General features: G+C 39.3%; 1 protein-coding gene across 2 annotated transcripts in view; it reads right to left on the bottom strand.

Annotated features, from left to right (window-relative positions):
• LOC137651106 (toll-like receptor 2) overlaps nt 1-27,685 on the bottom strand; it is a 92,495-nt gene that overhangs the window by 31,554 nt on the left and 33,256 nt on the right. For both annotated transcript variants that reach the window (XM_068384252.1, XM_068384244.1), the window contains 6 exons: nt 25,363-25,575; nt 18,688-18,894; nt 18,276-18,394; nt 16,135-16,264; nt 10,546-10,655; nt 4,009-4,069 (listed from right to left, as the gene is read on the bottom strand). In XM_068384252.1, the coding sequence (XP_068240353.1) occupies nt 4,009-4,069; nt 10,546-10,655; nt 16,135-16,264; nt 18,276-18,394; nt 18,688-18,894; nt 25,363-25,575 (840 nt within the window). The remainder of the gene's footprint in view (nt 1-4,008; nt 4,070-10,545; nt 10,656-16,134; nt 16,265-18,275; nt 18,395-18,687; nt 18,895-25,362; nt 25,576-27,685) is intronic.

Here is a 27,685-nt window from a genome sequence, read left to right on the forward strand (position 1 = left end):
TTTAGCCTTGCATGGTGTATCGGCTCCTCCATGTTGACCAGCTTTTCCGACTTTTCACTATAGTCTATGGGTTTGATCAATCACTTTATTTATAATTCTGTACATATTGCTTTTGTTGTAATTCTTGTTAATCTAGTTTTTAAGTACAATGTCTCTTTTTTTTATTAATATTAATTCTTATACTGTCTAGAGACATTGAGCAAAGTCCGGGACCAGTACGTCCTAGATTTCGTCAATGTTGTCTTCTGTATTGCAATATCCGTGGTCTTCATGCAAACATTCAATACCTGACAGTTGTGTCCAGACAGTATGATATTCTTTTGGGCTCAGAAACTTTGGTTTTTAATATGAGGCACTCATCTGAGCTCCCTATAACTGGTTTTAAGAAGCCCATAATGTTGAAACGGGATTCCATCCCTAGGGCCAGGGGAATGGTGGTGTATATCATGACCGAGTACCCTGCTTCTCATAAGTTGTGCTATGAATGTGGATGTCATGAGATTCAGGTAATAAAAGTTTGTGGCAGGCATAACAGCTTTTATTTGTGTTCGATCTAACAGAATCCAGACATCTTTGGTTGTCTTCTGACCATCATGGCTGAGATACAAGAAGATGATAGAAAGGCTTCTTTTGTCGTTGTTGGTGATTTTAATGCTCACTATAGGGAGTGGTGAAGAGTTATCTTTCCTACCGACTTATATAGTAGTGTTGATCCTGTTGTCCCTTTAAATGAGAATCTAGTCAACGTATTTGATAGGCATATCCCTTCTCGTGTGCTAAGGTACCGAGTGAAGGACAAACCGTGGTTCAATGGTGATTGTAGACGTGCTTATTTGGAGAAGCAGGAGGTCTATCATCTTTGGAAAGGTAACAGATCAGATTTGACATGGAATAATTTTACTCAGCTTAGAGCTTTTGCTCAGAGAGTTTATGCCTCAACGGAAAAGGAATACAATTATCCATAAAAAAAAACTATTTCTGGTACAACTCGGGAACGTAAATGGTGGTCTACCCTTAAATCTGCACTCTTTGGTGTAGATGCAACAGTTCCTCCTTTACTTGAACCAGATGGCTCAGTCTCTCACTGTCCAAAGATTGTCTGATGTTTTTTGGACAGTAAACAGAGTAATGAAAAACTTTAACTTCCTCATTCCTGTTTTCCTGAGGCTAAACTAACTAGTTTAGCTTTTCGATCTCGTGAAATTAAAGCTCTGTTGATGGACCTTAATGCTTATGGAGGTGTAGACCCAAATGGTATTTTCCTTTGTTTTTTATAAAGACTGCTGATTTCTTAGCTCCAAAGTTATCTGTTATTTTGAGCAAGTTAGCAAGAAGAGGAGCTTTTAGTACTTGTTGAAGAATTGGTAATGTTACTCCTTTATGTAAATGTGTTTGTGGTAGCTCAAGTCCAACTGATTACCGCCGAATTTCCATAACTCCCATATTATCTAAAGTTTTTGAACGTCTTTTGGCAAAACGTCTTAATAGGTTTGCTGAAAGTAATTATCTATTCCCCAGTTTGCAATTTCGTTTTCGTAAAGCCCTTGGAGCATGTGATGCCCTTCTTACACTCCCCAATGCTCTACAGAAATCCCTTGATTGTGGTCAGGAAGTTCGTATGATTGGCCTTGATTTTAGTGCTGCCTTTGACCGTGTTAATCATGAGGCCCTTGTTTTCAAACTGAAACAGTTGGGAGTGGATGGGTCGTTTCTTAGCATTGTTATTGATATTTTAAGTAATTGATCTCAAAGAGTTGTTGTTTTTGGCACCATAGTGAGTATAGGAATGTGATATCTGGTGTTCCACAGAGTAGTGTTCTTGGTCCATTACTTTTCATACTATATACACATGACATGTGGTTTGGACTAGAAAACAAGCTTGTTGCATATGCAGATGATGCTACTCTCTTTGCATCAATTCCATCCCCTGAATGTTGATCTGGGGTTGCTGAATCCCTTAGTAGAGATCTAGCTAAAATTAGTGCATGGTGCAAATTATGGGGTATGAAGTTGAATCCCAATAAAACTCAAAGTATGATTGTAAGTAGGTTAAGGACAGTGGCTCCTCAACATCCGGAGTTCAGTATTGACAATGTTTCTTTTAATTTGTATGACTCTTAAAATTTTAGGTGTGATTCTCGACACCAAATTTACTTTTGAGAAACACATTAGGTCTGTGTCTTCTTCATTTGCACAAAGAATTGGCTTATTGAGAAAGTCTTTCAAGAATTTTGGTGATCAATATATTCTGAAAAAGTGTTTTAATTCTTTCATTCTACCATAATTTGTTGGACAGAAACTTACGGTCCATTAAATTTGTTATTCCTGATCTAGATACTAATCTTCGGCACCGTCATTCAATTAGTTCATTATGCATGTTGCATAAGATTTTTCATAACTCTGACCATTCTTTACATTCAGATCTTCCTGGACAATTCCATCCTGTTCGTAATAATAGGCAGGCAGTTAATTCTAATAGCCAGGCCTTCTCCACCATGAGGCTCAATACTATATAGTAATCTAGAAGTTTCATTCCAGTTGTGACCAGGTTGTGGAGTGATCTTCCTAATCGGGTAGTTGAATCAGTAGAACTTCAAAAGTTCAAAGTTGCAGCAAATGTCTTTATGTTGACAAGCTGACATAAGTCTTTTTATAGTTTATATATGACATTTGTGTTTTGACGCTGTTACTGTTTTTAGAATGATTTATTGTTAATTTGTTCTCATCATTTATTTATTTCCTTTTTTTTCCTTTCCTCACTGGGCTATTTTTCTCTATTGGGGCCCTTGGGCTTATAGCATCTTGCTTTTCCAACTAGGGTTGTAGCTTGGATAGTAATAATAATAATAATTATAATAATAATAATAATAATAATGACCATAATAAATATACATATATTTATATATATGTATAAATATACATATATGTATACATGTATACATATATATATATATATATATATATATATATATATATATATATATATATATATATATATATATACAGTATATATATATATATATATATATATATATATATATATCTATGTGTGTACGTATATATACATATATATACATATATATATATATATATATATATATATATATATATATATATGTGTGTAATATACATATATATACATATATAATACATAAATGCATATATATATAAATATATATACAAATATAATATATATATATATATATATATATATATATATATATATATATATATATATATATATATATATATATATGTACATATGCTTATATATAAATATATATATATATATATATATATATATATATATATAATATATATATATATATATATATATATATATATATATATATAAATTTGTATATAAAATATATATATATATATATATATATATATATATGTATATATATATTATATAGATATATATATATATATATATATATATATATATATATATATATATTTATACGTATATATATACAGGTATTTGGTATATATGTATAAAGATGCATATAAATATGTATATAGACAAATATTTACATACATTAATAAAGACATACTTATATATATATATTATATTGTATATGCTGTACATATAAGGATTTTACATAGGTGTGTATATACGTTTATTTAAACATACATGTATATATGCATGATAATTGTGACCACTGGTATCAGTTATTTTTTTTTTATTCTAGTCTACATTAACTAGAAAACTCTTCATAGTCTTAGGACAATAGAAAGAAACTAAACTTGGGCTGTATTTTGAGGCAGCTTTAACAAAGGAGTTTTATCTATTTAACTCTTTCATTATTTGATTGTTTTTGTCTTTTTAAGGCTCTACTAGTAGCTTGCTTGATACTCGAGCTATGTCTTTTCTCGTTTCGTTATTATTAGACTTATATAGCTCTATGTAGTCGTAACATTTAAACATTATTTTAGATATTACATATAGTTTTCTCACTCACTACTACAAAATGTCATAAAAATGAAAGAAAACTTTCTTACCGGCATGAAATGTGATGACACTCAATTTATCGTTCCCAGAAATATCAAGGTGCTTTAGCTTCTGTGGATGAAATATACCAACTATAGTTATCTTCACTTCATTAAAAGCAAGAAATTAGTTAAATTTTCTCCATCACCAGATATAGCCTAGGGAAATAAGTATTTCGTTGTATACTGCAAAAATAACCTAAAATAATCAAAATGAAAAAAAAAGAAAGTTATTTTGATGTAGGAAAAATCTATTTTTGGGTACCCGATCGTCCTTGTTTTCGCGTTTACTCGTTTTATTGTGCAAGATTCACGTTAGCTAGTAGTTTTCTAGCATTGTGAAGCTTTGGGCTCTATTTTGAGTTTGCATTCACATTGCATTTCTGTAATTTATGTTTTTGTGGGTGCGTGTCAGTTTCGGTTAGCCTAGCCTAGACATAGTAACTTTTTAGTTAAAGACGGACTCGCCTATGTCGTTTTGGTCTATAGTTACGGAACCATTAACAGTGAATTTTCCTTTGGGGAGGTTTTGCTCAGTTATACTAATCTTTTGAGTCTTTTGATCCACTTGCTGGCGTTTTCTCGGTATTTTTACCATTTAGGCTCTTGGTCATCGTGGTACAAGCATCCGAGAATTTTCAGAGCTAGGTATGGGCAGTTTTTAGAGCTCCCCTTTGCGAAGGGTGAGCTCATTTATTTGAATATAAGTCAGTTCGCTGGCTTTCTCTACTTTCTATACTTTCTTTTGACTTGTCGCATTCAGGCCTAGCCCATCCTTCGACGGCGTTTCATTGGTCCGCCATGCTACATTCATTTGAGATTTCTCATGCTGGGTTCTGGCAGTTCTTTCGCGTTTCCCTTTGCGAAGGGTGAGCTCAAAATGTCGGTGCGCTGACTCTAGTGTTCTGCTGTTTCCTAGTCTCTGGGATTTTAAGATCGAATTGCATTTGATTTTGTTTTTACTTTTGTTTTTTGGCATACTACCCCATGTCGTTACCTTCCCCTGCTGTTGGTCTTCCTGATACTGACATCGACCTTATATTTATTTATATGATGCTGTGTTTTTGCAGTTGTTCTTTGAGAGGCTTAATCCCGTAGGGGTCCTGGCCCTCCAGAGCCATCAGCATACCTCTCTATAAAGGAGTGAGTTGTTAGACTGACGGCCGTGCCGGTACTTACGGCTTTGTCGTTTCCGACGGCATGCCTAATCTTAGGCATGTAATAGTGATTCGTCGCTATTTACGGAGGTGTCGCCTATAACGTCACAGCCTCCTTATATGGCATTCCGTTTCTGTGGAAATTATTGCTGTTTGACCTTGCCGCTATACTTAGCAAAACTGTTGTTTGCTGGCGGCAGGTCTAGCCATTTAATAGGGGAATGACTATATGCCTCTGCTTTGGGAAGAGCCTTGGGTGGTGACAGTGCCGTTACCTAGAGTGCTGTTACTATCGGCAACATTTGTACCTTTATTGCATACGTTTTTCCCTTCCTTTTGAGACCGCCTTCTATAAGGTGAGCGCTCTACTATCTGTCGATGAGTACAATTCCAGATTAACATAAAGACCTTACTTCTACTACTTGGGAGGTTTCTTTATGTATGCCGGCCATGGAGGTCTCTTTTACGAAAGGTCTTCCATGGCTAGGCTTAGTAATAACCACTACGTTTGGTTAATTGTTTCTATCAATTCATGAATGAGCCAGCATGGCTTGAGCTTTGGCGAGATCGAACACGATCACTTCCTTGGGTTCAGCCTCCTCCTTTGAGGCCGGTTCAGACCTGAGTCGGACGTAACAGTCCGGGTAAGCCTCAAAGTTAGGGAAGAATTCCATTTCTTTCAGGAGGACGGATCCGATCTTATCATTGATAAAGATCTTGCCAGTTGTAATTGGCATATGCTCGGCGTACCTCCAGGGGTTAAGCTCCGAGCAGTAGGGGAGGTCCTTGACCGATATCTTCTTCGGTTGCTTGAAACCTATGAGAGTAGACCTGAACTACTCCTGAGTCTCTCGAAGTTTCTTGTCCATTAGAGCCTCCAGCATCTGGAAGACCTCTTCGGTGGCGGGTGGCAAGGGTTGCGAGGCGGCAGAGGTAGAGGGGACAGGTTCCTCGGTCGCTACAGGGGTTACCGGAGTTATTGGGGCGACCTCGATCTCCGAATCAGGGTATTCCACCTGATCTTCTTCGTAATCTAGATCCTCACCCATGAGGGTCCTTTCGGTATCATTCGACACTTCCGACATATGCTCCACCTCGTCTATATGACACTTTCGAAGTGTCTTCGCAATGTCGGGTTCAACCACCAGTTGGATGGTGGGAATCTGGTCCTGAGGAACCACAGAATCCTGAGATGCTTTGGGGAAAAGCATAGCCCTCATGCTCACTTGGAAGATAAGGCCCGGTGGCATTCTTCTGGAAACCGCGCACCCATTTGCGCAGTTTCTCTCGAGCGATTAGCTTATTATTATAGGCTCAGGATAGGTGAGCTAGAAAGGAAGTAGGAAGACACATACTTGTGAATCCCGTCCAGCCGGTTACCGTGACCTTTTCTGTAGTCAATTCCTCAGGACCTGAAGGTTCTCAAACAGGGAAAATCCTTATGGATGAGCCAAGCTTAGGCCTCCTTTTTAAGGAATTGTCCACCGAATGGAAAGGGTCTGAGGTCATTCAGAACCTAGGGAGGGAGAGGGGGAAAATAGGATAAAACCCCCTCATTAGTTAGGTAGGTCCCGGCAAGAGACTGCACTGAGAAGCACAGAGTATGCTGGAAATGTTGTACTGTACAGCATAGCCACTATTTCAGTAGGTATAAGATACCAAGGGGGAAGTGGCCAGGCTATCCGGCTGCAACAGCTCGACTGCTGGCACGGGCTTGGCAGCCGTAGATGGGGTGCTTGTCCATTAGAGCCTCATTTGGTGGCCCCGGCAGACCGGCGGGAAGCCGGAGGCCGGTCCGGCGGGGTGAATCCATCTAGGGGCACACACTGAGTGACAGAGATGGTAGACACCAAAGAGGCGATCGTCGGCACGGCAGCGGATCGCCGGCACGGTGGCGGATCGTTGGCAGAGCGGCGGATCGTTGGCAGAGCGGCGGACTCCGGCAGCCGGCGAGCTGTCGGCGTGGTGAGCCTTAGTTGATCTCATAAGATGTATGGGGGGGATAACCAGGAAGTCGGTGGTTAGTTCCGGCAGGGGACGGCAGCCTCCGGCAGACGGCAGGCTGTCGCCATAGGTAATCCTAGGGAAAGAAGTATGGGGCGGATACCCGGGGTGTCGGCGATTAGTGCCGGCAAGGGGGCGGCAGCCACCGGCAGTCGGCAGGCTGTCGCCATAGGTAATCCTAGGGTGTTAGCATCTTATGAATGGAGAGGTCACTTGGGGTGTTGGCGGCTAGCGCCGGCAGCGGAGGTGGCAAGGGACCGGCACCATGATAAGAGAGAGAGAAAGGTATGGAGGGAAGGTAAGGAAGGGTAATATCCGATACCCCACCGGCTTCCCTCCGGAAGAAGTGCTATTAAGATAGGTGGGGATACGCCTATCATCCGGCGGAAGGGGGCCGGCAGACGGCCGGGAGCCTGAGGTAACCCAAGGGAGGGACAGAGTGCACTCAAAGAGGGGGAGTCTTCCTCCGGCAGGATGGCCACCGGCACCAACCACAGAGAACAACTATGAAGGGGAAGTGTAGCAGAGCGGCCAGCCAAGCAGAAGAGCACAGCTAACCCTGCAACTCTTCCCAAGGGAGGACTTGTAGGACAGCGGACAGGGATGTGGAGGCAAGCCAACACAAAGGGATAGAGTGGGGGCTTTCGAGGGTGGGGGGAGTCTGTCGGTGCTAGCCTGCCTAGGCAGGGGAGAACGCTCCTCAACCTAGGGAAGGATAGCTCAGATCAGGTACAGCACTGGTGTACTGTCCTAAACTATAATAAAACAGAATCCCCCCAAGGCCTAACCTAAACCAGGAGAGTCATTGTCCTAGATTAGGGAGGACTGGGAAAGACACGTCACTGGGTTGCAGGTAGGAAGGGAGTGCCCAACCAAGTGCAAATTAGGAGAAGGGCAGGGCCCTTCCCCGTGGTCTCAGTCATAACCTTAAGGGGGGTTCATTCCCTTAAGGTGGGCTGAGAAGAGCGATGGATACTCTGGGGTTCTAGCCAAGATTCCTCCATATAAGGGAGAGGGAAGAACTACCTAGCCTAACCTACCCGAGAACTAACCCGGGCAGGGGGATAGGATATAACGAGGCTACCCAGAGGGAGTTACCCGTAGGTGAGGGGGATATTAGGAAGCATACGAGGGCCCCTACGTTGGGTTAGGGGAGTGTGGTACGTCAGACCAAACACGGTCCCTTGTATGGTCCCTAGAAGGCGAAAGCACATGTGCAGCACTGTATCTTGTATATTTAAAAAGCCTATATCTTCATTATAATAACATGAGCGCTAGGCTATCAAGTCTAGGGGCTAGGCTAGCGATCTAGCAAGGGGTTAGGCAAGCACTGGTTGCCTAAATGAATACTAAAAGCATAATATAAATAATTCCTAGCAATGAAGATTAAATAACTAATGATATTAATTAGTTATAAGACCGGGAGGGCTGTTCTGGCTAACTAACTATAGCATGCGAGGCGAACAGCGGCGTCGTAAAATGGCGCCTCCGGTCAAGGCACAGCTCTGCCACAAAACACAAAATTTAAGGATAAATAATCGTTACTTTACGGCCAGAGCTTATTTAAACAATACTTGAACATGGTACTCAACTTTCCAGAAGAAGGCGAGGCTGAATGCTGCGACATGGCAAACGATGAACACTGATCAAATAAGCTAACCAGCAAAAACCACTGCTAGGTAAAGCTACACAGCGAGGAATAAAGACGGATGTGACGTCACACAGAATGGTGGCTGTTTGTTTACATCTCGAGTACCCTAGCAGTAACGAAGGAGGGTAACTTTGGAGCGGCTCCTCAGTTATCCCGCCACCTTTCCCCAGCGAAGCGTTAACGCTATATGGGGTGCAGATAGCTATGTGGCGTGTTAATGCATGCGTCCCCTGCTGATATACGATATCTTAGAGGGAAACCTTTAGGGTACTCACGCCAGAAGTTAGAATTCTGTGATAACCTTTAGTTTAATTCTCTGTGAATATCCACTGTAGTCAAATATACCCTAAGGAAGCTACTGAAGGAACCTTCCATCAGGACAACATGGCTATATCACCCAAAAATAGATTTCTCGCTTCGCTCAAAATCTGTTCTATCAATTTATCCAGTTCCCTTGGAGGGTGTGGATTGGATTTATGATTGGTAACATACTTTATTTGGACAATTCTCTCGAGACTGACCATATATACATATGATCAGAGCCCAACCCCCATCACCACCCAAGTTAAGACACGGGAGGTCCATGCAATGGCTACTGAAGACTCAGCAAATGGACCTATAGGCAACATCCCAACACTCCATCCATATCTCACAAGGATGGTGGAGTTGCTGACACAAGAAACTATCGAGCTTGAGTGGGTCTCGAACTCCAGAAAGCAGAACTGTTTGCATTGGATAGGAGAGAGTTGGGAAATGAAAAAGGTAAAGGTAAAGGGTTAGGGTAGCCGATGTAGTAACGTCCCTGACTGGTGATCGGTAGACTGCGGTTTGAGTCCCGCTCAAATTTCCTTTGGTTGCTGCAACCTCCCCATCTTTGAGAGCTAAGGATTGGGTATTTGGAGGAGCCTATAGCTATATCTGCTGAGTCATCAGCAGCCATTACCTGGCAATCCTTGGTCCTAGCTTGGGTGGAGAGGGGCTTGGGTACTGATCATATGTATATATGGTCAGTCTGTAGGACATTGTCCTGCTTGCTAGGGCAATGTCACTGTCCCTTGCCTCTCCTATTCATGAGTGGCCTTTAATCCTATAACACATGTGAAAGGATGGATAAAAATGTTTTGTGATTGTTGGGTGATGTGGAAATATTAGGGAACTAATTTATAACAAAAAATGTTTGATGGGCTGGAGGAAAAGACCTAACGACTATAGATTCGTGTAATTTGAGGAAACAGGACACACGTATAAACAAACATATGCTAACTGCTCAAGTCATGAGACGGAGACCTTTGGGAAGACCTAAGAAGTTGGAATAGATGCCGCATGGAAGATGTCGACAGGGAGGGAATTGAAATGGATAACGAATGGATTTAGCTTAAGATAAAAGGGGCTGAAGACGTCTTTCGAGAGCGGTCATGGGTCAATGAGTGGCTCAACTACCAATGAGCAGAGTAGTAGTAGAAGGAAGTGTTGGAGTGAGGGTGAAAATAATCTGAAGGTGAATGAGGTCTGTATAGTCAATGAAATTACTAATGTGGGAAACATAAATCTTCAACAAAAAGGTTTTATATTTAACAAAAGGGCAACAGGTTAGTCGAGGCTAAAATAGCATTCTTTTCTTAGTATTAATATAATAAATATATTAAGGCAGAAACTCCTTTTACTATTTTTTTTAATGAGTTATCTCATTTATGCTCACCAACATATAAAATAAACAAAAACAAACACTAATATTACCTTATTGGAATCGAAAATATCTGGATCATCGAGATAAGTTATTCCAGTAGAGGACACGTTCAAATACTCCAGGTTTGGCAAATTTTTCATTAGATATGGCAGATGTTTATCTGAGAATGAAAATTAAATTTACTGTGAGAGAGAGAGAGAGAGAGAGAGAGAGAGAGAGAGAGAGAGAGAGAGAGAGAGAGAGAGTCACAAGTGCAACCTGAAATTGTTAAATCTCATGGTTGTGATTATTGGAGAGGTATATGACGATCCAATTATACAATTTGAAAAAGGATGGATCTTAGGAATAAGAATCATATTCCAAAAGATAACCTACAGTAATAATGACATAGGTAACAAGTATGTGAAGAAGAGAAATTATTAGGTCAATTATTTTTCCAATACGAAGATTAAAGACTGATGTTAGGATCATAATCATCTTGAATGTATCATTCACACCATTACTATATATATATATATATATATATATATATATATATATATATATATATATATATATATATATATATATATATATATATATATATATATATGTATATATATACATATAATGTAAATTAAACATAATAAATTAAGTAATAAGTGTATGCAATTACCCCAATTAACAAGGAAAACAGAATACCTTCATAATAATGTCATGCTCTTATTTTTTTATTGACCAACCTTATGGCCTTTCTCATTTAAATTAAATGATTGATTTCAACCACCAAATTGAAAACATTCCCTCATCGGATGAACTGAACAGATGTTCATTTGTCACTAATGTTGGAGCCCCTGGGCTTATAGCATCCTGCTTTTCCAACTAGGGTTGTAGCTTAGAATTTAATAATAGTAATAATAATAATAATAATAATAATAATCACATTACCACCAACATACTTCTATGTTGAACCTTATCTAAAAGTGGTGTCTCTCCTTATTTATTCATTTTAGTTTCCCTCGTTATATCCTCAAACTATCAACCCCCACAAGCATTCTAATATTCAAATTCTTTGCAGCTTCCTAAACTACCTCTCCTCTGTCCCCTATTCTAATAGAAGACACTTTAGATTTTGTAAGCTGTTCTTGTCTGCGAGTGACTCCGAAATCAAACCGTTGAGATACTACAGCTAGAGAGTTTACTGGCCAGACAGTACTACATTGGATCCTTCTCTCTGGTTGCGGTTCTTTCACTTTGCCTACACATACACCGAATAGTCTGGCCTATTCTTCAAAGATTCTCCTCTGTCCTCATACACCTGACAACGCTGAGATTACTAAACAATTCTTCTTCACCCAGGGGATTAACTACTGCACTGCAATTGCTCTGTAGCTACTTTCCTCTTGGTATTGGTAGAAGAGACTCTTTAGCTATGATAAGCACCTCTTCTGAGAGAAGGACACTCCAAAATCAAACCATTGTTCTCTAGTCTTGGGTAGTGCCATAGCCTCTGTACCATGGTCTTCCACTATCTTGGGTTAGAGTTCTCTTGCTTGAGGGTACACTCGGGCACACTGCTCTGTCTAATTTATCTTATTCTTGTTTTTTTTAAAGTATTTATAGTTTATATAGGAATTATTTATTTTAATGTTTTTACTGTCCTTAAACTATTTGATTTTCTTTGTTTCCTTTCCTCACTGGGTTATTTTCCCTTTTTGGGCCCCTGGGCTTATAGCATTCTGCTTTTCCAATTAGGATTGTACCCTAGCAATCAATAATAATAATAATAATAATAATAATACTCTTGGATAGCACAGTTAGTTTCATTAATATCTGCACACTTCATGGGAAGCTAAGAAGACGTCTGACAGCTGTACATTGTATCATGTAACTGTGTGTTTAGCAAAAGAGAAACTGTTGGCAACATTGCCTGTAAAATAGTTGCTGAGCTTGGAAACGCCTGACCAAACGCATTTTTATTAACTTGACGAAGTGCTGTTAAACAAATTACAATATTTTTCTATACAGAACTTTGTAAAATAAATGTAAAAACGCTTTTCATCAGCATCTATGTTTTACAGTTTATTTCTAAACAATTTTCTTTCAATTGGTAATCTTGCCATACAGATAGAAATGAATTTACTGGGCATGTGGAAAAAGAGAGGACAAAAATCAATATGCATTTCATGAAAATATTGGTCATTTGAAATAGAATTCTTTATAGATTCCAGTCATTAAATACCAAGTTCATTCGTACAACTTCTGTGTATCCTGTTTTCAATGAATTTTTTTATACGATGATACATTCAATATTCGATGGGTTCAAGAGTTTGGTATACAAATCGATCAAGGGAAAAATTTGTTGATCTGGTTTAAAGGACACTCATTAATGGCAGGGGCCGAGATAAGATCAGAAAAGGTCAGGCAATGGCTGCTAATGACTTGATAGGTAGACTTATAGGCTCCCTCCAAACCCACATCTTTAGCTCACAGGGATCGTGAGGTTGCAGAAACTCCAAGAAACTATCGAGTTTGAACTGGACTTGAACCCCAGTCCGGCATATCGCATTGCAGGGAAGTTTCCGATAGGCCACCATTGGATATTTGTATGTATGTATTACACATTTATTGTTTCCTCGTGATAGAGGAAATCTACCAATTCTGTTTATGATTGCAAAAAAAGTTAACTACCAAAAACCTTAAATAATTCATCCAATTATGTAAAGTTCACCTAATTATCTTAAAGCAGATATGAATGTTCAAAGTCGAAAGAAACAAACAAGTTAAAAGGAGACACAACAAGTTATATACATGGACCAGAAAATACCCATGAAGAGGCCAATGGAACTGACATTCCAAAAGGAACTGACATTTCTATAGACCCTATGTCAACTAGTTATAAATCTGGCAACATGACCAGTGTTGAAAAATAAAACTTTGAATATAAGTTATAAAAAATTTAGTATATTTTCAGTAAAAATATATTATGGGTGAGAATAGAGCTCCAAGGAAGATATTTTTAGCTGAAGTTGCTGGAAGAAGACTTGTAGGACGGCCAGGAAAAGATAGGAGAAGATGCTTGGAGGAGGATGTAAGAATCTCTGAGGAAACCCTAATGAATGGTTCCATCAGGCACATGATAGAGAAGAGTGGAGAATCCTTTCACGAGCGGTCATGAGTCAAAATGTGGCCTAAGTACCACCGGAGTAAGAGTAAGTTCAGTGAAGTTTACCCAGGGGGAGCAAACTCTATTGCACCACTGGGTCGACCGACACACAACTGAGCAGTCTTTTTCCACCCCTTAAAGACAAATGATATCATCAAGCATACTGTGCCTTACATTCTAATCAAGTGGCTAACCATGGCTATTGTCCTACCTGGTAACAGTAAAAGAGACACATTATAGCCACTTCTCTAGGTGATGGACATTCCAACATCAAACGAATATTCTAAAATCTTGGATAGTGCAATACTTTCTGTGCCATAGTCTTCCAATGCCTTGGAATCGAGTTCTCTTGCTTAATGGTGCACACAATTACAATTTTTTTTTCTCATCCCTTATATTTTTTTTTTTTAGTTTTCTCTTCCCTTTATATGTAAGCAATGTCTTTGGCAGTCTTACTGGAAGGACCAAGGATGCCTAGTGGGTTATCAAGATGTGGCCTTTTACTTTTCTTTACCTTTATCTTTGACCATAATTTAGAAAACCATCATTACTGTTCTCCCTTCAATTCAAGTGGCTAGCCAGGAGATTATTGAATCATATATTTTGATATGTAATCAAGTTCATATAATAATAATAATAATAATAATAATAATAATAATAATAATAATAATAATAATGATAATAATAATAATAATAATAATAATAATAATAATAATAATAATAATAATAATAATAATGGTTTTCATATCTTATGTAAAATGAATTCTAATGCATAAATAAAGCATATTAATTTAGAAAGAATTCGATGGAAAAACTACAAGTTGATGAATTTCACTTTAAAGAGTTATTGATATATGACAACAAACATGAGCGTAACACTAAAGAGAAATGAGGGATGAAACTGAAATGGGGCAAACTATCAAGTGATGGTTGCTATTAAACATAAACCACAAAGAATAATCTAGTCTTGGGTAGTTTTATAGTCTCTGTACAATGGTCTTCCACTGTCTTGGGTTAGAGTTCTCTTGCTTGCGGGTACACTCGGGCACACTACTCTATTTAATTTCTCTTCCTCTTGTTTTGTTAAAGTTTGCTTCGTTTATATAGGAAATATTAATTTTAATGTTGTTACTGTTCTTAAAATATTTTATTTTTCCTTGTTTCCTTTCCTCACTGGGCTATTTTCCCTTTTTGGGGCCCTGGGCTTATAGCATCTTGCTTTTCCAAGTAGGGTTGTAGCTTAGCAAATAATAATAATAATAATAATAATAATAATAATAATAATGCAGTGTTGCATAAACACATTTAGAGATTAACAAGTACGACAGAATCACTAAATTATCAAGATCTCAAACTACAGGGAAAAACTTTGTTCTACTTAACAGAGGTAAGTATTCATACATGACTTAAGATCTCACCTTTCATCCAAATTACTGAGAAACGTTTTTGTTATTATTATTATTATTATTATTATTATTAATTGCTCAGCTACAGCCCTAGTGGGAAAAGCAGAATGCTATAAGCCCAGAGGCTCCAACAGGGAAAATAGCCCAGCGAGGAAAGGAAACAAGGCCAGTAACAACATCAAAATAAATATCTCCTATATAAACGATGAAAACTTTAACAAAACAAGAGAAAGAGAAATAAGATTGAATAGAATGCCCCAAGAAAATGGAAGACTAGGGAGGGCCAGGCAATGGGTGCTGATAACTCAGCAGGTAGGTCTATAGGCTACACCATAACCACCATCACTAGCTCACAAGGATGGTGAGGTTGCAGACACTTTAATACGAAATCCAACTTGAGCTTGTTGCATCCCAAAGAAAAAAAAAATAATTTCCTAAAGCTAAGACTGAATACAGTAATGCTATTTATAGTTACCATCAGGAAAACGTTCTAAGAGGGAAATGAAAACAATGACACAGATATCTAACATTATACTGGTACTGTATTAACCACTGGTAATCAATCAGTGTTCTCTTGCTTGAGGGTACTCTCGGGCACACTATTCTGTCTTATTTCTCTTCCTCTCGTTTTGTTAAAGTTTTTATAGTTTATTTATATTTATTTATATTTATTTTGGTGGTGTGTTCTTAAAATATTTTATTTTACCTTGTTTCCTTTCCTCACTGGGCTACTTTTCCCTGTTGGAGCCCCTGGGCTTATAGCATTCTGCTTTTCCAACTAGGGTTGTAGCTTAGCTGATAATAATAATAATAATAATAATAATAATAATGATAATAATAATAATAATAATAATAATAATAATATAATTTACCAGCATAGGAATCTTAAGATATATTTTGCATTTGGAATAAGAAATTATTTTTGGTCGAGGGTGTATATTAATATAAACAACAGTTCAAGTTTCTCGTGTAATTGCATATTTGGATGTAATATCTAAGGGAGTCAAGAACTTTTGAAAAAGAATTGGATGAAAGCAGAATCATTTGGTACATACTTTTACAAACAAAGTTAATTGGATGTTACTTACCTAGTGTTTTATTAGCAGATCCTTTCATAGATAGAGAGGTAAGGCACTCGAGCTTTCCAAGGTTAAGGAGATCCTCTGCATTAAAGTCAGGGTTACCGCTGAGATCTAACGTTTTCAAAGAACGTAGAACCTGCAATAGAGTATACAGTAAATAAGTAAGATAATGGAATAAAAAAAGATCGTGGTGAATGCAGTTTAGTGGGACAGGCGTAAACTTTCTTATTACCTGTCAAATCAGTTTTATTTATAGGGAAATTGCAGTCTATCTTGGTCTGAAATGTGATGACATGAAGCTAGCTTTACTATTAAAGAAATACGATTTAGTGTTGTCTTGCCAGAGTGAAGCTGAATGGGAAGGAAACATAGGGTTGAGACTTAGTCTTAGGGTAAGCTAAGGATATGGCAGTTCTAGGAGGGATCGCCAGGGGCATAGCCATCCCTCCCACCCGTTTGGTAAGTAGGTAATAATACGGCTCATAGGTTAGGTTAGGTGGGGAACCTTAGATTAGGTGGTGTTCTTATGCTTGTTTCCCTTTTATTGTGTGGTTTTTCAATTATAACTTTTGATATTTTACACTCAACGAACTACAAAGGCTCCCAAAGATCTTAATGTATACCGACTAGTAGGCTATACATGAAAAAATATAATTCTCCCTGGTATGTAGATTGATCATTTTATTATTTCAGTTTAAAAAGAAATAAATGAATATAAAAAAATCAAAAAAATCTGGCAATGCTTTTGGGGAAAATGACATGAGATTTTTTAAAATTAAATAACTGTCACATACAAATAAGTCATTGAAATTGCTGGAAGCATTTCATGAGAACAATAAATAATTTACCGAGGAATGGAGGGGGGGGGGGGAATGAAGTAGAAATACGATGTAATTACAAACAACAACTTTCTATATAGCAATTTGCCCTGATTTTTTGGTCGTCACTTAAACGTTGAAAATATAAGATAATTACAACAACTACTTTTCCATCAAAATGATTTTCATATCACTCAAGTAGAAGATTAAGATATAATAAAGTTAGAAATATTAGACATACAACTCAATCTTACTTTAGAAATTCTACAGTGTCTTCAATATTAGATAGAAACTGTCAGTCTTGTTTACCTAATTATTGATAGCTTAAATTTCAAGACTTGCTTGAGATGTAAAAAAGAGTAATTAAACTTGCATATATAGTCAATACATAGTTGAGCATGGATGGTGGGGAGGAAGTGGTGAAGAAGCGGGGAAGAAGTGGGGAGGAAGTGGGGAAGAAGCGGGGAAGAAGTGGGGAAGAAGTGGGGAGGAAGTAGGGAGGAAGTGAGGAGGACTTGGAGGATGGTAAGAGAGGGAGGCAGAGAGTTAGATGGCGATGTATGGTGAAGGATGATATGGATAGAAGAGATTTGTTGGAAGAGGATGCCTTTTATAGAAGGCATTGGGGAGGGCACATCAGGCAACCGACCCCTTGATGTAGGGATAACGGTGGGAAAGAATATGATAGAGTCAATATAGTCTCTCTCTTGGTGGGAATAGAATATATCAGTCCTACAATTACTATGTGATTAGTTTTTGCTGTAATTAGTATCAAATGTTTGTCCTAAACATTATTTCAAACCAGGTGGATAGATACAAACCTTAAGACAAATATTAATTCTAATGGTAAAAATCTCACTTGTTTCTCTTGCTCCTATTTTACATCTGAAACCTCATTAACCATCAATTAGAAATAAGTTATTACTGTAAAATAATTAAAGATACATAGCATTTGAAAAAAAGTGATTACTAAATTTTGAAGAGACTTTTCTAACCCCTTATACTGAAATTTATATATTAATCTTATACAAAAAAAAAAAACAGCTAAAGAAGAAAAGTCAACTCAGATATAATTTCAAAAATAAATGAAGATATATAAATAGATAAGAAGTTCGATAATATATATAAACTGATTTTCTTATCTAAAATAAAGGAAAATAACAGAATATGTGAAATATGATTACTCATTAACTATGAAGACTCTTCATTACTTTATTCTCTCATCCATATAGATAAGGAGGGAGAAACTATTTTCTACACAAAAAGAGTTTTCAAAAATTAAAACGGTTCTCTTTTAATAATGGCAATAAAAAAGAAAATATAGTTTACCGTATTAGATGTATTGGATGTGAAAATAGTTGTTCCATCATCGCTCCCTATTTCGCAATAGGAGAGATCCAACTGCTCCAATTTTGGGAAGTGTTGCAGTAGGTCTGGTAGTTTGGAATCTGAGAGAAATAAAACAATTACTATGAGAGAGAGAGAGAGAGAGAGAGAGAGAGAGAGAGAGAGAGAGAGAGAGAGAGAGAGAGAGAGAGAGAGAGTTTCATCTTGTGGAGTGATACCTGAATTTATGTAGAAAATTTCAGTATCAAAGAAAGAAAATAAATATATAATTTGATATCAAGGAAACACATTGTTGTTAGTATTTTACCAAAAGTTATACATTTGTAAAACTCCAAAAATAAAAAAATAATTAATAGAAATCAAGTGCTCTTCCCATCTCAAAATCCTTCCTCACCAATATTGCTGCAATCGACAATTTTCTTCTTTCTATTGCACTGGCATCCTGGAGGACACGAATTCCACTGGCATTTGGACAAGGCAATATCCTCACTGAAACGAAGCTCTTCCTCCCCAGGCACATGAACCTCGGTAGGCAGCGATTGGAGAAAATGCCAAAGGTGAATCGTTAGGCAGTTTTCGCTGGCTTCTCCAAAATCATTCCCTGCGAGGAAAGATGACATGCTTCATGATACTTAATTTTGCATCCATATTTGAAGAATAAAAGATTCAGACTAAAGAGAAGCAACTTGGGTAAATAGTTAATTCTAATTCTAACATTCATGCTTTCTCCTTCATATGGTTCAATACTACGCAGTATTCTAGAAGTTTTATTCAAACTAAGACCAGATTGTGCAATTGTCTTCCTAATAAAATAGCTCCTCAGAAGTTGAGACTTCATGCGAATGTTTTTATGTTAAACAAGCTGACATGAGTCTTTCTTCATAGTTTACATATGGGATATCTATTTTAACATTGTTACTGATCTTAAGATATTTTGCATTAATTATTCATTACTTCTCTTGTAGTTCATTTATTTCCTATATCCTTTCCTCAATGGGCTTTTTTCCCTGTTGGAGTCCTTTGGTTTATAGCATCCTGCATTTCCAACTAGTGCTGTAGCTTGGCTAATATTACTACTACTACTACTACTACTACTACTACTACTACTAAAAATAATAATACTAATAATAATATTAATATTATTATAATTATTATTATTATTATTATTATTATTATTATTATTATTATAAGGAGATTTACTTGCAAAATGGAATTTCACCTATATTGATATGCTTCTTTTATAACATTGTATAACCAAGAAATAATATGAATTTCACTTATGCAACTCCTAAGCCTTTTCAAGTCTGAATATCAACAAATTCTTTCGTGATTTTAAATGTTTTAACCTCACGTGATGACTATCATATTCCGATTCATAAAAACCTATACTCAAATGATAATTATAACCAGTTTATTGTGACTAACATTTAGGCTTTCAAGGGTATTTGAAGTTAGTATTTGAAGTTAGCAATGTGACGGGCCAAGAGTAGATTGTGACTCAAAAGGCGAGATGAAAGCAATTGAGTAACTTTGTTACAGAACATCGAGTTTAAATATACACACCAACTCCCGGCAAGAAGGTCACAAAATACAACAGGGTATTTCTTGTCCAACCGGTAAACGGTTCTGTTAATAGTTAACAATAAGAAAACCAGACAGATTGATGCACGTTGCTGTCTGTGTGAGGGGAGAGCGAAGATACAAAGGATGATATATACAAAAAAGAGAAATGTCGTTAATATGTAAGATCGTGTGACACACGGGTGGTACATAGCTCCCCCCCTAAAAATGACATACTGTGTATGTTAAAAATGGCGCCCTGATCTAGAGAGGTGAACTGTAAGCGAGTCATCTGGCAGGAGATAAGCAGGTTTTAGACGATCAATGGAGACCCAGTCTTCTTTGCCACAAATGTTTAGTAGGAATGCTTTCGGATTGCGTCAAGGGGCCAGTGTAAGGGGGCGTTAGCGGTGGTTTGCTGGTGTCATTGCGTAGGAAGACGTGTGTTGCAGAGTGCAAGTCTGTCACCATGTGATCCATTGCTGGGGGCTTCTAAGTCTGGCGGCATGAAGTAAATTTTCCCACGACGTGACGTATGCGCTGGAGATCGTAGGAGGAGGTTGCAGATGGAAAAAATTTGATAGGGACGACCAACGGGTCGCCATACACCATTTCAGCTGCCGAGACGTCCAGGGCGTCTTTATGAGTGGTCTTCAGTCCCAGGAGGACCCAGGGAAGCTAAGTAACCGAACGGGACATCAAAGCTGCTTTGAGGGTGTGATGAAAACATTCAACCATTCCATTGGGAGCGGGGTTGTAAGCAGTTGTCTGATGTAGGGTGATGCCCAGAAGTAATATGCTCAGGGATACCAAATCTTACAATCCATCCTAAGAGTAAGGCAGATGTACATGAGGCGGACGTTGCAGTTTCCATGGGAATGGTTCCAGGCCAACTAGTGGAGCGGTCGATGACGGTAAACAGGTAACGATGTCCTTGTGATGTGGGTAGGGGGCCTACAACGTCGACGTGAATGTGGCCTAAACGACACTGAGGTTGAGAAAAGGTGCCCACTTCTGAATCTGTATGTCGATGTACTTTGAAAGTTTGGCAAGAAGTACATGCTCAGACCCAATCCTTAGCATCCTTAGAAATGCCGTGCCAAATGAACTTCGTCTTTAGCAGCTGTGCAGTAGAACGGCGCGAGGGATGTGAAAGGCCGTGAATAAAATCAAACACCTGCCGGTGCATGGGAGCAGGAATCCAAGGTCGCGGTCTACCAGTACTGACGTCACAGAGGAGGTTGGTGTTGGAGTCGTCGAGGGGGACGTCTTCCCAATGGAGGGATGTGCAGGATGTCCTACATGCTTGATACTCTGGATCCTGCCGTTGGGCTTCAGCCAAGGCGTTGTAATCCAATCCCAGTTTAACGGGGGCCAACGTGTTTATTGACGGGGCATCGGCAACGGGATTCATTTTCCCAGGGACGTGTCGAAGGGTCAAATTGTATTCAGCCACGGCGGAGAGATGTTGGCGTTGACGTACCAGGCGTCAGACTGTCAAGTGAATATGTGCACCAGAGGCATGTGGTCTGTGCAAATGGCAAAGGGCGTATCTTCTAAGAAATGGCGAAAGTGACGGACAGCCAAGTGCACCGCCAGCAATTCGCGATCGAAGGTAGAATAACCCGATTCTGTCTTGGACAGTTTCCTGCTGAAGAAGGCCAATGGGTGGTGGGAGCCGTTGACCAGCTGTACGAGTACTGCACCAATAGCAACGTGGCTGGCATCGGTGGAGAGAAGGGGAGGGGCATGTGGGATGGGGAAAGTGAGAGCAGCAGTGGTTGATAGGGCATTCTTTGCATTGCAGAAGGCCGCTTCTTGAAGGGGACCCCACTTCAGGTCTATTGGCTTGCCCTTGAGGGAGGCGTAGAGGGGAGCAAGAGTGACGCAAATAGCTAGCAGAAAACAGTGATGATAGCTGATCAAGCCCAAGAATTCCTGCAGTGCTTTGACGGTCAAAGGCGTGGGGAAGTTCTGAATGGCTGCTACATTCTCAGGGAGGGAATGGACTCCCTCAAGAGTTATGCGGTGCCCTAAGAACAACACTTCATTGGCACCAAAGGTACACTTGTCGTACCGGACTACAAGGCCGTTTTGTTGCAGGCGGTTGAGCACGATATGCAGGTGACGGAGGTGTTCCTCTTTTGAGGAAGAGAACACAAGTATGTTGTCCACGTAACGTACTCAGAAAGGGAGGTCCCCTAAGATGCCATCCATGAGACGTTGAAAAGTGGCCCCAGCATTACGAAGGCCAAAACAGGAATAATTGAAGGTGTATGTACCGAAGGGAGTGGTGATTGCGGTCTTTGGGATGTCTTCTGGTTTCATAGGCACCTGATAATATCCCTTCAAGAAGTCGGGCGTGGAGAAAACCTTCGCTTTGTGCAGGTAGGAGGTCACGTCGGCGATGTTTGGGAGGGGGTAGTGATCCGGTTCTGTTTGCATGTTCAGGTGCCTGTAATCCCCACACGGACAGAGGGAGCCGTCTTTCTTCAGGATGATGTGTAAAGGTGACGACCATGGGCTGAAGCACTTTTGGCAAAGGCCTATTTCTTCTATTTCGGTGAACGTCTGTTTGGTGCCTGCCAATCGATCCAGTGCCAGACATATGAATTTTGCGAAGACAGGGGGCTCCGTCGTCTTGATATGGTGATAAATACCGTGTTTGGCAGGAGCCGTGGGCGTTTTGCGAAGTTCTGGACGGAAAACTTCCAGGTACAACGTGAGGAGGTGGGGGTTGGCATCCATGGGTGTGCTGATGTGAGGAGCGAGGTTGAAGGGAGCGGGTTGAAGAGGTGTCGCCAAGTATGAGTCAGCGTTGACCAATCGTCGGTGGGCGACATCGACCAGAAGGTGGAAATGAGAGAGAAAATCCGCACCGAGGATGGGCAATGTGACAACAGCAAGGAGAAACTTCCAATTAAATTTACCGTTTCCAAACGATAATGTGAGGTTCTCGTAACCGTAGTTGGGTATTACAGATCTATTGGCAGCTACCAGGCGGACGTCAGCAGATTTAGATAGACTACGTCGTGTCCTGAAGAGTTCCCTTGGCAAAAGGAAACGACAATCACCCGTGTCTACCAAAAACCGTACGCCCGTTCCTGCATCATGTAAAAAGAAAAGATTAGAAATACGGGAGGCCACCGCCATGAGCGATGGCCTACTTATACGTTTTTTGGCCACTGACAATCCTTGCCACATTTCTCTGCGGCATCCCCAAATCTGTAGTGGTAGTAGCAAAACTGCGGCCGATGGGCGGCAGTAAGTGGCTGTAGGAGTCGTTGGTTGGGGGGCCCGAGCAAGTTGTGGGTGATGGGTGGCTTTTTCGCCGCTCGGGCACGTTCACGGGGAAGGCGTGTATGTCCTACTGCATTCACGTCAGCTTGGGTTGACGTTGAATAGGCGTCCTCTTCGTCAGGAGTGGAGGCGTTGATGGAGGTCTTGAAGGTCGTGAAGTGGCTGTCCATAATGGCATCGGCTATGGTCATCAAATCCTTTATGGGTAAACTATCGACATTGGGTATGGCAGCGCGTACAGGTTCGGGTAAACGGCGTACCCAAAGGGCACGAAGTAGGCTCACCTCACAAGGAGAGCCGTCTGCGGCACGTTGCAGGCGAGCGATACTGGTCATTTCCCTGAGGGCGAGCGAAGCCCTTTGGTCCCCCAACGGTTGTTGAGAGAGCTGAAAAAGCTTTTCTATACGGGCAGCTGGCGTCAGCGAGTACTGCTGCAGAAGGTATGTTTTGAGGCGTCAAACGCTATTGGGTTTTCTCCTTGTTCATAAAGCCAGTCGGAGATTTCCGGGCAGGTGTCCTCGGGTATCGCCGCGAGAACATAATCTGCTTTGGTGGTTAAGCGAGTCACGCCCTTGATGCGGACCAGGACTTCTGCGCACTGAAACTAAGCAGACGCTTTTCGCTGGCGAACAATGAAAGTTTGAATGGGGTGGTGCCAACTTCCGAGGAGTCCGCCATTGTAGCAGTGAGGGGGGGGGGGGGGGGGTTGGAAGGCGGGAGGAGTGAGTCAACTTCTGGGGTCACCAATGTAACGGGCCAAGAGTAGGTTGTGACTCAAAAGGCGAGATGAAAGCAACTGAGTAACTTTATTACAGAACATTGAGTTTATATATACACACCAAGTCCCGGCAATAAGGTCACAACTCACAAAATTAAACAGGCTATTTCCTGTCCAACCGGCAACCAGTTCTGTTAACAGTTAACAATAAGAAAAGCAGACAGGTTGATGCACGTTGCTGTCAGTGCGAGGGAAGAGCGAAGATACAAAAGATAATATATACAAAAAAGAGAAATGTTGTTACTATGTATGATCGTGTGACACACGGGTGGTACAACAACGTAGATAAGATCTCAAGAATATTAAACTCGACTTGAAGGATTTGAACTGCCAAATTCCTGTGATCTTAACCATTTAACTTAAAAGCCGAGCTTAATAGACATATTTTTTTTTCTAAAAATACCAACATTTATATATAAGCTTCTAAAAAGATTATTCAGAGAAGTAACATCAATCTTGGTTAACTTATTCTTGACACACACATATATAGATCTATAGGCTCCCCCAAACCCTCCATCTTTAACTCCGAAGGATGGTGAGGTTGCAGACACTACAAATGACTATGGAGGATGAGCAGATCTCGAACCCCAGTCCAGCAAAACGCGAGGCAGAGACGTTGCCAATTCTCATGAAAGGAACTATTTGAAATCAGACAAGATTTTTCAAAATATGGTGGGGTTAGGCAGTTTTCGGTAGGAATTACACTAGATTTATTTCTGATGGCAAATGAGCTTATCTAATTATAATCAACTAATTTTAAAGAATTCAGTGCACCCAATTCAACTATTGAATTAAATGTTATGATTTCACAATTTTGTTTTATCTGTAGTTTAAAATTCTCTCATTGGGTATGCTTACAGATAATTTCAAACTCAGTAAATTTTTTCTTAGGCTTCTAATTTCTATACTGCAAAGTGGCCGGCAAATGTTGGGATAACATTGATATATATATATATATATATATATATATATATATATATATATATATATATATATATATATATATATATATATATATATATATTAGGCCTATATAACAACAAAAAACAAATGCAGCCGTTTCCAGTACACTGCAGGAAAAAGGCCCAATATATATCCTCAGGCATGTTGGGGGTTTGGCCATATTCATCACCACACTGGCCAATGCAGATTGGTGATGGTGGGAGATTTTAGTCTTATTTCTCACAGCAAACCAACCAATTATGGGTGGCCCTGACTAGTACAAGTTTAATTTTGGATTTTAAAAATCTAAAAGATCAGAATTGCGAATCATTGGAAATCCTTCTCTCACAGATCTCACAATCAATACCTTGTTCAAACCAGGTTTCACCACTATACCATCAAATGATTTACATAATCTCTTTGTGTAATTTAACTTTAACTTGGGGAAGACAAGCTATTTGAAGAAGAAGACGAGATTTTACAACTTACCGGAGATATTGAGCGAGAAACTGTTATTGCGTAAAGCTGAGAGCAATGAAGGAGGTATTTCTTTCAGGCGATTATTCGAGACGTCCAGCACTTCCATAATCCCAAGATCCTTCTGGTTATGAGGGTGCTGGTTGGTCAACAAGTCTTCTTCCACTTTGATTCTTCTCAATATACAATTTGAGAGATTCAAGTAGATCATCTGATGTATGAAATCTGCAAAGTAAAATAATCATTTTCATTTGGAAAAAAAAAAATAAATAATGTATAATAGATTAAAAAATCTTACATTTCTTACAATTTCTATATTGTTTTTATCTGCATCTGCTATATATATATATATATATATATATATATATATATATATATATATATAAATATACACATATATATATACATATGTCGGTAGTAGGTAGTAGGTTGGCCAGGGCACCAGCCGCCCTTGAGATACTACCACTAGAGAGTCATTGTGGATCCTTTGACTGGCCAGACAGTAATGCATTGGATCCCTCTCTCTGGTTACGGCTTATTTTTTCTTTGCCTACACATACACCGAATAGTCTGGCCTATTCTTTACGGATTCTTGTCTTTCCTCATACACCTGACAACAATGAGATTACTAAACACTTCTTCACCCAAGGGGTTAATTACTTCACTGCAATTGTTCAGTGTACTTTCCTCCTGGTAAGGGTAGAAGAGACTCTTTAGCTATGGTAAGCAGCTCTTCTAGGAGAAGGACACTCCAAAATTAAACCATCGCTCTGTAGTCTTGGTTAGTGCCATAGCTTCTGTACCGTGGTCTTCCACTCTCTTGGTTTAGAGTTCTCTTGCTTGAAGGTACACTCGGGCACACTATTCAATCTTATTTTTTTTCTCTTTTTTTTTTTTTTAAATGGTGTGTTGGGCAGGCTTAATAGAAGGGCCATAGATGCCTGGTGGTTTATCAAGAGGTTGTCTTTTCCTTATCTGATTCTTTTTCTTCTCAAAACCATCATTACTGTCCTCCCTGCAGTTGAAGTGGCTATCCTGGAGGCTATTTAGCCTTGCATGGTGTATCGGCTCCTCCATGTTGACCAGTTTTTCCGACTTTTCACTATAGTCTATGGGTTTGATCAATCACTTTATTTATAATTCTGTACATATTGCTTTTGTTGTAATTCTTGTTAATCTAGTTTTTAAGTACAATGTCTCTTTTTTTTTATTAATATTAATTCTTATACTGTCTAGAGACATTGAGCAAAGGCCGGGACCAGTACGTCCTAGATTTCGTCAATGTCGTCTTCTGTATTGCAATATCCGTGGTCTTCATGCAAACATTCAATGCCTGACAGTTGTGTCCAGACAGTATGATATTCTTTTGGGCTCAGAAACTTTGGTTTTTAATATGAGGCACTCATCTGAGCTCCCTATAACTGGTTTTAAGAAGCCCATAATGTTGAAACGTGATTCCATCCCTAGGGCCAGGGGAATGGTGGTGTATATCATGACCGAGTACCCTGCTTCTCATAAGTTCTGCTATGAATGTGGATGTCATGAGATTCAGGTAATAAAAGTTTGTGGCAGGCATAACAGCTTTTATTTGTGTTCGATCTAACAGAATCCAGACATCTTTGGTTGTCTTCTGACCATCATGGCTGAGATACAAGAAGATGATAGAAAGGCTTCTTTTGTCGTTGTTGGTGATTTTAATGCTCACTATAGGGAGTGGTGAAGAGTTATCTTTCCTACCGATCGCCATGACTTAAGAGCTTTAGATTTTGCCTCTGAATCAGGCTGTAGACAAATGATAAGTGAAGCTACTCACAGGTCTGGTAATTGCTTGGACCTTGTATACACTGACTCCCCTGGCATTATAACTAGTAAGGTTGGTTCTCCAGTCAGGACATCTGGTCATGCCTTGATTTCAGTAGTAGTGAAGACTGAGCAACCTGTCCCTGATGTATCATACCCTTGTAAAATTTATATGAAATCTCAAGCAGACTGGAATGGGATTTTGCATGATCTTTTGTGCTTGAATTGGTCACAATTATATAGTAGTGTTGATCCTGTTGTCCCTTTAAATGAGAATCTAGTCAACATATTTGATAGGCATATCCCTTCTCGTGTGCTAAGGTACCGAGTGAAGGACAAACCGTGGTTCAATGGTGATTGTAGACGTGCTTATTTGGAGAAGCAGGAAGCCTATCATCTTTGGAAAGGTAACAGATCAGATTTGACCTGGAATAATTTTACTCAGCTTAGAGCTTTTGCTCAGAGAGTTTATGCCTCAACGGAAAAGGAATACAATTATCCATAAAAAAAACAATTTCTGGTACAACTCGGGAAC

This window comes from Palaemon carinicauda, chromosome 1 (assembly GCF_036898095.1).
Source record: "Palaemon carinicauda isolate YSFRI2023 chromosome 1, ASM3689809v2, whole genome shotgun sequence".
NCBI classification, from domain to species: Eukaryota; Metazoa; Arthropoda; class Malacostraca; order Decapoda; family Palaemonidae; genus Palaemon; species Palaemon carinicauda.